We start from the raw sequence: 12,327 nt of genomic DNA on the forward strand, positions 1-12,327 counted from the left end.
TCCAAAAGTACGTTCCAGTTCTGCATTTCTGTATTGCAATTTGAAATGAGTTGCAGTTTAACTACTTTCAGTTTTTAATATTGGATCCGCATGCAAGGAAAATAGGAAAATCGAGAAATTAATTTGCTATGGATTGGTTCATTACAAATTTTCCTTTATAAATTCGGAAGTTGTAAATCTCTCACTCTTGATTTTGATACTGGAACGGTATTTTTTGAAGTCTGTCATAGACCTGCAATCTGTAGTGAAACTCAGCGTGATCTAAAAAATATTCCATGCTCAAGATATTCGTTAACTTTACATTTCGTCTCCCTTATCTTTTAATTTAAACGAAAAAATCTCGGGCACACAGTAACTACAGTTGCCGTAATAATGTAGTTTGGAATAAAGCAGAGGTGAACACACATGAATATTATGATTTTGAGTGTGCTCTGTGCGAGCCAAAGACAATTGCTGATTGACAATAAACAAAAACTCATACGTTAAAGCATTCTGCACAAATAAAACTTATTAAAAATGGGATAGTACACAAGGAAAACATTTACAAAGACATTGTTTGTACGTGCTCTGCTTGGTTTCAGAAGTATTTGGTTATTATGTAACCTACTGCAATCTGATATTCAATTATTTATCTTTTTAAAATATTGAATTATCGAATGGAGAATACGAAAAAGTTGACAAGTTAGTTCATTCGTTTTCGTACACAAATCGTATTTCATAGCAAGTACCTCTTCATTGTGTGTAAATACATCAAGTTGAAAAAGTTTCTGTCAGCGTATATCATCAGTTTGCTGAGTGATTCTCAGTTCAAGACAGTTAATTGTGTGATTATTACTTGCGAGCTTACTTAGAAGCTCATATCAAGGATTTTTCATTACCCACAAATTAGAAAGAAAAGAAAATCCTATTATCGAACTACAAACCTACACCACACTATTATTCTATAGGATTGTCAGAAATACAGTTTCGTACATCATGTATTAAGTTTTCTTTAAATGCCCTGATGAAGAGGTTACGAATGCCTTGAAACCGTTTGCAAATTTCGTGCTCTTGGTTGTTTTTAATGAATGAGAGTTTTTATTGTGATCTCACCGTATCAATTAGTAATTACAGTATAATTGTAATATTACCATCTTTTTCCAGCTCATGGGGAGACTACATGATGTCTGTATTTCCACATTTGATGGAGGAAGCAATGAAAACAGACCTAGATTTTCGGCGGGGATTGCCTGTAAACTTTATTAAATCGACAAAACTTTCTAAGGTTAGTTTTTCCTTCAGTGTTTTCCAGTGTTATATATATAATTTATAAAATTAGTGACAATTGTCACACATTGTGCTTAAAATATGGTTAGGTATAACACTACATTTGCAAGCTTAGGGGAAATTTAACAACTAGAATCACCAATAATATACTTTCAACACATTGACGTTACCTGACAACAACGCATACGAATAGATATAATGAATTTATATGATATTTTTAGCGTAGGGTAGTGTTTGTCAATATTTTTTCAAGTGCGGACTACTTTTATTAGAACGCCGTACTTTTAGAAAGGAAATTTATTATTAAAAAAAAAAAAAAAATGTTTCGAGTGTATACCAGTGTCCTTATATTCTTAAAATTTATTTATAATACATAATCATCTCAGTCTGTGAGTAATATTAATTCCTAATAGTTAACAATCGCCACTCTGCTGCGTTCGCTGCCTGCCTGTATTTGAATATGGATTATGATAATATTGAACCTATGTGCTTTGTTGTTTATTATTAGACAAGGGCCGTATTAAATGTAAATAAGATTTAATTACTTATAAAATCCACAAGCATTTATTATTATTAAGTACCGTAATTGCGGGCTACTTGGACCCTTAAGGGGCTACTTGGACCCATACCAAAAACTCGTTTATAGTTCCATATGCAATGCAATAATGAGTGAGTTCAGAGTTAGATCTGTCAGATGGGATCATAATGCAGGCGTACACATATTGAAACTAGTTCTGTGGTAGGCTACGATTGAGCAGCATTGGTGAGAAACGTCGTTGACGAAAAAAATGTATTTATTGACCGCCAAACTTTTATGTGTGGACACTATTTGCAAGGAAGTGGAACCAATGCTAAGTAAGCATATAAGTAGTTACATATAGGTTAATGAAACTGACATGGTAAACATTCTCATATACAATAAGATGTGTGCGTAATTGCATTATTTATGAAGTGTGTACATATGACGTGGAAAACATGGATATTTTGTCCCACCACATCTTCTGTTAACTTTATCCCACCCCATCCTTTGTTATCGTTATCAATGAAAAATAAAGGTCTGTTGTCACGTGTCACACAAGTAAGGACTTTTCATTATTTCCTTAAGGATACCGGTACAAAATGGCACATCAATATAAAAGATTGCCTGCAGGTCGAAAATATGCTGATTTTTCATAACAGCTTGAAGAATGTTTACTAGCAATTCAGTCGGGGAAAATGTCGCAAAAAGAAACAGAAGCTCACTTCAAGATAAGTCGTTCCACCATAGAAAGAAGATTAATAAACAGGTCAAGGCAGAATCCGGGCCATCTGAAAGTGTTCACTGAAAAAGAAGAATTAGCCTTCGCTAGTCATCTTCATAAAGTTTGTGATTTCGGATTCCTCGTTAATTAACTTGATTTCAGATTTATTGTGAAGTCCTATTTAGCCATGCATGGAAGAACTGTCATTGCTTTCTAAGACAATCTTCCCAGTCGAAATTGGGTGAAGTTATTTTAGAAACTGCACCTCTAGTCAACGACTAAATTCGCTGCTAATATAGATAGGGCTCGTGCAACTGTAGAAGAAAACGTAATCAGCTTTACAGTCATTAAATTTGATAGTACCTCTTAACATGTTCTCTTTGTGGTTTGCAGTAAATAAAAAGTGTTGTTTTTCGAACACCTACGTCCTACTTAGTCTCAAAGCAGATTTCAATGGTTTTCTGTAGGAAAATATGGGGGTGGGTTCAAGTAGCCCGAACGCGAGTCTTACTTGGACCCATTTTTTACAATAATCGCCTGTGCTTTGTTTTCAATATATGTAACTAAAACTGTCCTCGATATGTACAATAAAGCCTGTAGTTCCACTTAATATGGGTTATGACAATAACTTTCAAGTTTTCGTGGATGAAAACAGGCCGAAAGAACGAATTTATTGCAAAATTGGGTCCAAGTAGCCCGCATCTACGGTATTCTGTTCGTTGGCAGGTCCTGGGACTTTTTTGGGCTGGAAATGTTTCTTTTACGTTTCTAGATCTTCAACTTCCGCTTTTAACTCGCAATATTTTCTTCTATTTTTCAAATGATCGATCAGTTGTGTTCTTCTTCCTACTCCTCGTTTTCCTTCCATCTTTCCTTCTCTGGCGGTATGAAAAAGACAATCCAATTGGCCTTCCTACGAAGGATACTGGCTAAGAACGTCCTCTTCTCCCCTGTCCGTTTCAAAACATCTTCGTTTGTTACTTTCTCTGTCCATTTTATCTTCTTCATTTTCCTCCAACACCACATTTCGAAGCTCTCTAAATATTTTTTCTCTAACTTCCGTAGTATGTAAGTCTCTAAACCATACAGTTCAATACTTCATACATAGCACTTGACGAACTTCTTCCTTAGCCCAATATTAAGCCTAGTAGTTAAGAGCGATATTTTCTTGTTGAATGCTTTTTCGGCTATGGCAATTCTTGACCTGATCTCTTTGATGCAGTAAACGTCTCTTGTTAAACTACTTTCCAGATACTTAAAATTATCGTCCTCTTCAAGTTCACTTTGTTCTACTCCGATCCGTAAGGGTGCATTTCTACGGAATATTCTTATGACTTTCTATTTTCCGATGTTCATTTCCATTCCATATAGTTTCCTAATGTTAACTATTTTGTCAATCATCCCCTTCGGTTCTAGCTATAATAACCGGATCATCTGTATACCTGATCTTATTAATGATCTGCCTTCCAATCTTGAAATCTCCACTTCCCATTAATATTTACTTCATTAATGTCAAACACAATATAATTTATTTGCTTAGCAAGATGAACACAGTGTGGAAACTACGTACAGTTGTTGCCGTTCACCTTTAGGTCAGTGGAATATCGGCAACCTACATGAAGGATACTACTATTAACAAGCCATAACCATGCTTAGATTTGAACATTAATATTTGTACAACCATAAATTAAATGTAGACAATTAGAACTTTTAATTAACATGATTTTAACCTATAGCATAGGGCGAGCCGAAGGTGCAACTAGTAGTAATAATTGAAATTCCCTTAGTTTTATATTAGTATTAATAGAATAAAATAGTATTATCCTCTTTTAAGTAATTGAAGGCTATCAGAAATATTTTATAATAGCACATCTGTATAAGATCTTAGAATTTGTATCTTACCTTGTTAAATTGTATGATATATTATTCATATAATCGGAATCTGTTTGATATTCTCTTGAAAGCACGGTGGCTTAGTGGTAGAGCGCTTACCTCTGGTGCGTGAGGTCTCTGGTTCGATCCCCGGCCAAGTAAGTTTGTGATGGACAACATTGTGTCCGTGAGTTTTGTGGGAGTACTCTCGCTTCCTCCCATATTTTCATTCCACCAATTCTTTTATCATCATTCACTTACCTCAATCATCCGTCTCCTTTAGCCTAAAGGGCATAATCGTCGGACGTTAGACTTAAATATTTCATTTCATTTCATTCTGTTTGACATTGTCAACTGTAGTGTGTGATACGCTGTTCACTTGAATTTTATTTTTCATGTCTTCTTTTTCTTTTTTCTATTAATGTTTAATCGAAGAGGACCAAAAGGGCATACCCTGAGGACCACTTGTGCTCCTCAGACCAAAGTTTGATAAACACTGGTGTAATGAAATAAACAAGCAGAAGCTTTGTAAAATCAAGAATGTGTGAAATTGATTATATCATGGAATTCCGTGAGTTAATTGTAGAGGGTTCACATTTGGATGCAGATTCACATGTGGTGCATATGCATTATATGCACAGGTTTTTTCGGCATGTTCATTTGCTTTCAATTATTTACAAATTATTTCGTTGTTATGCACTGATTGTTGTTTCTTTAGCCTAAATACACATTTAGTGGATGTAAAACTGAAGATTTCATTCAAATTTAAATCATTCGTTCAGTATAGACATGTCCTACTACTTATACCTAACACACATTTTTATTTTATTTATTTATTTATTTATCGTATTTGTTATTACCTTTCTTTTGCGTAACTTACTATGCACACCTATATTCAGTACCATGTTAGGCGCTATAGTTCAAATGTTCATGTCGTGACAAGTACTTCTTCGATCCAGTATTAGGTTTATGGCTAGTATGTTTTCGTTGTTCAGTAAGAACAAAAGTAAAATTGGTTTATTAGTTATATATTATTTGAGTAGAGATAATTATATGTAGTAATTGGAAAGTTTACGTAGTATCTCTAGCGGGCTTTTGCTTATAAGATAGTGAATCCTGTTTCTTAAGCCTTCGACTCCATTAGTTTCTTTAAATACAAACTTTTTATTTGCTGAGCAAAACAATATATTTACTTTAAAAAACTAAATACTTGTGACAGTTTCGCCTGCTAACTTTTTGGCTTCATCAGACACAATGAAATACATAGTGTCTGATGAAGCCAAAAATGTTAGTTGGCGAAACTGTCACAAGTATTTAGTTTTTTAAAGTAAATATATTGTTTTGCTCAGCAAATAAAAAGTTTATATTTAATTATATACAAAGCAAAGCTTCTACTTATGGAAAATATTACATTAGTTTCTGTATTTAGATACATATCTCCTAACTCTTGCTTTAGCTCATTTACTCTTGTAAATAACCTGTTTTTTCTTTCTTTCTTCATTATTATTATCTCCTAATCTTGGAAATATGTTGTCTTTACAATGTATCGAAAATTGATCATAACTGTATTATCTGTCTGTATGAATAATTTCTTTATCCATTATTTTAGTCTTTTTATTTTTATTTTATTTTATTTTAATTTTTAAATACTTGTCAGTATTTAGACATATAACGTACGGGACAGGACACATTTTTAAGGTGCCAAGTGCTTGCTTGATATGTTCTGAAATGGCAAAAAATAATATTTGATATATAAAATAATAAGGGTTTATATTTCGGAACCTTGCAGTTGAAGATACGAAACTTCTGGTTTCTTCTTTTCATTCTTTAACAAGAAACCACAAGACCACTATTAGAAGATTGATGAGTGTTGTGGAAATAAAAATAAATAAATAAACTAATTTGTGACAATTCCAGTGTAATTTACTTCTATAATTGTAAAAATACCTTACTAGCAAAAATTCTTCGGAAACGCTAGTGCTGATCCTGTTAATATTTCTTATGACACACACAAATTGACAATGAAGTGTCATTTTTCTATCTGTTCATATTATTTTGTTCTAAATTTATATGTCATGTTTATGCTGTGTAAGCTAATGGAAACTGAGTTATTACCGAGAGTTCTATCCTTCTTACTATATTTTCTTGGTTTCTTTTGCGCATGGAAGTAACGTAATCTACTGTCAGGGATTCAGGTCAGAAACGAAAGAAAACTTTTGTTAGAAATCAAACGTATCCAGTGCCGTGTGTTTCATTCTATATCACTGATGTGCTTAAGACCCAGGTTCGATTCCTGATGGCAGATCTTGTGGTTCGGGTCTCACGTTATGTTTAAAGTGATCTTTATTATGAACAAAGTTTTAGAACATTAATTTTATTTTGTGCAATGGACTTAAAGAAGTGCATTTCGTTTCATTTCTGCGTTTTCTTTCATTTTACGTCACAATAGACTCTTTTCACCCTTAGGAGTAGGGATGATCACATACTCTCACAGACTGCTAATACGTCGTGATAAGGCTCCAGCTAATGAGAGTGCATGTGCGGACGAAATGAATAAAATTTTGCATGATATGAGGATTCGGAGTCTTCATTTTACGCCTGGATTCTAGATCTGTGGGCGGTGCTTCGTCAGGGAAGCGGAAAGGAGACAGCGTTCTGCAAGGTGGTGTAATACCGTGAACGTCTGTGTTGGGCTTGTTAAACTTTTCAGTTATTTTATTTTATTTATTTATTTATTTTTAAATTTTTCAGTTATTTTATTTTATTTTATTTATCACTTTATTTTTTTCATTCATCTTCTTTTAACTTTGTTAACCTACAACACGTAGAGTAAGTATGTAGGTGCTATAAACATATCAAATACAATTATTGAACTGTAGATACATTGGATTTAATGACACCTCCCGTTGTTTGTGTGCACAGTTTGCCTATGTTAGATTTTATACTATGTTGTCTATAATAGAATCGAATTGCTGAAGTATATTGTTTTCAGCATAACTCCTATATTGTGGTTTGTGCGGTTGTTTGTGGTGAGGTTGAAACAAAATTTCATTTTGTTTGAATCACGTCATAATTTGCATTAGTAACAGCGTATGCGTGCAAATAGCTCTGTATGCATTCAGGTTGTTATTGGCGAATCTGTCTGCACGGACGCTGGACGGATTCCAAGTCCGATTCCTGAGCTTAGGTATTACGTCGGTATCCTTTGCCCTCCACAGTAATCATAATATGCTGTAGGTCCATGTCTCATATAGCCTCGGTGCTGAACAGAACACTAAACGAGCTCCTATGTGGCTAAGTGGTTAGCTTAGCGCCTTTGGCCTTGAAGAGCCGGGTTCGATTCCCGGCGGGAGCTCACGTGGTTTGGATTCCACGTTAATCAGTAGGTCCCGTCTCATATAGCCTCGTTGCTGAAAGGGAATTAAAATCAGTTCAATTCAAAAACACTAAACTCCAAATCAACTAACCAACCAACTGATGTCCTTTGTATCCGCATTGGGAATTCACTAAGGGACTATGGAAACCGAAAAAACCTTTCAACTTGTTAATTGGTTTGTCTGAATCAGTTTTAATTTATCTTCTGATTAGTAGATGCAATTTTTCAAGTATTAATGTTCTAATATTGTGGATGTGATTTTTGTTTTCTTTTTTCAGACTGACAAAGTACAATCCGTCCTTGGGATTCTATTGCAAAAGTTAGTAAAAATTCGAACACAGAAGTTTCTCGCACCCGAAAGTATGATTGAAGACTTTATGAAATCGCGATTACCGCCGTTTAAAGTCGATGGAAAATCCTTACAGGTATGTACAATTTGCTGGTATGTATATTATATCAAAGATTTTATTTTCTTTTTTCGATGGCTATACAGATATATTAAGTCCTTAGTAGAAGATAGGTTAGATTGAAGTTTGGTTTCAATGAGGTTTAACATTTTTTGACTGCATGAGACGTGACGTTATTCAAACAGAGCCACATTACTGTATGATACATTTCTTAACAGTCTACAAACAAATTGCATTAGATATTAATAACAGTAATTTCCTATATCTTCCACATTACCATTTGCCATTTCCTTTACTCGTTCTCACCCCTGACTTAGTAACACTGCAAACAAAATAAACTCTTTTACATTATAGTTATCGCTTAACCTAGTACTCCCTTCATTTTCCACTCAGAACGTCAAAGAGTTCCAAATATTTTCGCTGAAGTTTGTAAAAGATCGGGTAAGGAATCGTCAATATATATAATATTTTAACATTTCGCTTTTAAAATCTTGGTCTTGTATCCTCGGCCATGTTGGTGTAGGATCTTTTCACGTCCTTTTCCGTGGTAGTACACCAAACCGAGCAATAATGCATTAATATACTTTTGTTCGCAGTTCTAAAAAGTTCTTATACACTTCAAAAGCTTGGTCGGACCAAGCAGAATATTGTATAGGAGGTAAATATTACATATATATATATATTTGCCAATGTTAATATGGATAAGAAGAGAATGTTGAGTAAGCGAGCGTATCAAGATCAACATATGAACTGTCAAGCAAAATATGTGTTTCTGCTGAACACAAATTCAAAAGTCAATGTATAAAAAAAAATATCTTTTTCATTGTCATGTCGTTATCGTCGTCATGTCTGTGAGTTATACGGAATATGCTTACCAGTATCCTTTGAGGAAAATATACAAATAGTCATGTTTTCTGTTCTGTTCTCGTTGCTCATGTAGCTATCTCATCTTTTCATTTTAAACTTGTTTTTACTCGCAACCGTAGGTAGAAATTTTAAGTACTTAAAAAGGATTTTTTTTTAAAATTAATTAATTTCCTGTTGTAGAGTAGAGTTGTTCTTTAATTGTGGTCATTGTTCTTTAATCAGGATGTATTATTTTGTTTAATTAAATATCAAACTATATTTATTATTATAGATTTCTGTAAATTTGGCGTTTCAAGCTGTTTGCAGATGCTACTTCCCATGGCGTACTGTTTTTTCTATTTGCTTCACGTATTCTGAAACAACATTAACTGTTCCTCAGTGTTTCCAATTCAATTGGATTTTGGTAAAGGAGTTACCAATGATTAAAAAAAATGTCTTTACTAAAGTTAGCTACTATATAAATTTATGTGTAAAAAATGAAATCAAAATATTTTAAGTTTTGCGTCCCACGGTTATGCCAGCTAGGCTAAAGGAGACAGTGATAATGAGAAATGAATGAAATGGTGGAATGAAGAAAGTGGAAGAAAACGAGAGAACCCCGAGAAAATCCGGTGCTTATCCATCACAAAACTCACTTGGCACGAACTGGGATCGAACCAAGGACCCCATACACCAGAGGTGAACGCTTTACCATTGAGCCACCACGGTGTCCTAAATTTATGTTAAAGTATGCATATAAACACCTTATGTGTTAATCGATAACAGAGCAATATTCACCACAGTACCACTTTTAGGTTTTAGCCGGGACGATGGTGTCGTTCTCTAATCCAGCTTTAGTGGAATATGGTAATGTGGAGAGGGACGACCTTTATGTAAAGGCTACTCTTACGTGATGGTCTGCACTCCCGCCAACTCACCGGGTTTAAGTCCCGGTAGTAGTTCAGAGTCCATGTTAAAAGTAGATTATGTCTTTCGTAACCTAGGTGTTGCATAAGGACATAACACAAGAACTCGACTATACCGCTATTATTTTTCTCTCGTTATGATTTTGACCTTTTCGTATGGTTTTCTGCGGGTCAGGATTGATACAAACTCACAATTTCTCCTTACGTGTTACTTGAAACTAACTTCACGTACACTTTTTATACTCTTATACCAACAGAATATTCGAATATATACACAATTTCTTTACACAAATTAGAAGAATCGTATAAACGTGGAAAAACTCGCCTCCGTCCACACATAAGCACCTCTATTGTGTTTTTTATGACAAATGATAGAGGTGTGCTTGTGTGTGTGTAAGTAGCTTTTCCACGGTTTATCGTTATTTTAGATTTTCCCGATTTCTTACGGGAATCGTGTGTATATTGGAACATTACGGCTAATACAAGGTGAGTTAAAAGTCTTTGGACAACCATTTATTTTGAATCCTAAGAGGGAAAAGTGAAATCCGTTCATGGGAGAGTATAGTTGAAGAGAACAGGAGCACAACTTGTAAACTACATGGTGACCATGGCCGCTAACTTGAAATCTGGTATGTTGAATGCAAGTTTGAAATTTCAAATAAAGAGAGGGGCATGTCGCATATAAAGCAATACTGACATGATTGGTAAATTTCAAAGTTAACTTGTGTTTCTTTCAGATCTTTTATGATTTGCAGGTTATAAACACTAGAAAATTGAAAATTGTCTACCAACGACACACTACAGCTTATGTTTTATGTGGAAACTATCCCGTCTAATGCAAAACCGTAGTTGCCGTATCCGTTCCGACTGCACACATAGGAAAATGTCTGGTGAAATGTGGTCACACGCATGCTGAATGTATTCCTGTATGTGCCTCAAATCGCGATGTCTCAGCACACATTATCTGCTTTAGACAACCTCATAGAAATTAGTGGACGCCATTCGACGGGACCAGGACGACCAATCTATTTCTCTGTGAGTTCTACATCGAGCCATTGACGCACTCCGTCGTAGTGGGCTGGGCCTCAATGCGTTGAAAATAAGAAAGTTGCCACCTGTGTGCAGAAGGAAAGGGAACACATGTTTCTGCATTAGGTACTGATGCGTCGATGAAAAATGGACCAATGATACGAATGGGTGTCCCATATGCCATGCCAAACCATTATCTTTGAAGGACTGCTTTCCTTATTCAAATCAACCCAGTTCGGATTACTATCACACCAATACCGACAATTATGCTGATTGACCTCTCCATTCAGACATAAATAGTCCTAGTCACTGAACAGTATGCCAATTGTAAACGAGGAATCCAGTTCGTGTTAGTTCGTAGTTCACGTGCAGAACCCCACCCGCCGATCTGGTCATCGTCATTTAGTTTATGTTGCATATACAGCCGACAAGGATGCAGCAATTATCATCCTGGACAATGGAAGACTGTCCTGTGAGATACGGTGAGAACTTGGTTTGAGACTCGTCACAAACGATGCTAGAACCGTCAGCGCTACATGCTTATCTTCCACAATGCCAGTTTCTCGGAATTTGGTGATCACGTACGCGACCGTTCTATGTGATGCTGGATGTCTGGCTGGCTGATATTCTGTAGTGTGTCCTCGGATATTAGAATTATTTCTGTCTTTTGCTCCTATGTCAGAAACATCTTAGATCCTTCAACAATAAGAGATTCTGTCAGTAATGAAAGAAACAAATACAGCTGTGAATTTCTGAGCTCATACCGCTGTCACTAGATGTGCACATGCCCCCTTCCCCTTTCTTTTGAAATTTCAAACTTAAATTCAAGATGCGACCATGGTCGTCATGTACTCTACAAGTTGCATTCCCCATCTCCTTCTCTGCTACCATATCCCATGAACAGATTTAAGATTTTTCTCAGAGTCCAAAATAGAAAGGTATATTTGACTCACCCTGTATAAAAGTGAATGTGAGACAACATATAAGAAAAAAACTATTAACTAGTTTTACATCAACCTCTGACTCATATAAGGTTTTAGGAGGGGGTCGTAGTAAATTTTACTGAGTTGCATGTTTATCGATAACTTGCATGTTTATCGATTGATACTAAACTCACTTCTCTAGTGCTCTGTGCCAATGTTACTTAGAACACTAAATAAAAGTTTTTCGCTTATCTGCAGTGGTGGTGGATTACAAATTACTCCTGTGATATGTTGGATTGGATTGAATTCGAATTTAGCGTCCCTTTTCAGCAGTGCGGCTATATGGGACACGAAAATACAGCTTAGCGTGGAATCCGGTCGCGCAAAAATATTATCGAAAATATTCCAGCAAAAATATTATCGAAAGCTGCAGCTTCTTTT

The 12,327-nt window shown here is 35.3% G+C and overlaps 1 protein-coding gene across 1 annotated transcript in view; it reads left to right on the forward strand.

Annotated features, from left to right (window-relative positions):
- Positions 1-12,327, forward strand: part of LOC145686517 (ribosomal oxygenase 2-like) — a 41,886-nt gene that overhangs the window by 12,179 nt on the left and 17,380 nt on the right. The window contains exons 5-6 of the mRNA XM_081759906.1: positions 1,144-1,264; positions 8,034-8,180. Of these exons, the coding sequence (XP_081616032.1) occupies positions 1,144-1,264; positions 8,034-8,180 (268 nt within the window). The remainder of the gene's footprint in view (positions 1-1,143; positions 1,265-8,033; positions 8,181-12,327) is intronic.

This window comes from Thermobia domestica, chromosome 5, assembly GCF_964235325.1.
Source record: "Thermobia domestica chromosome 5, izTheDome1.hap1.1, whole genome shotgun sequence".
NCBI lineage: Eukaryota > Metazoa > Arthropoda > Insecta > Zygentoma > Lepismatidae > Thermobia > Thermobia domestica.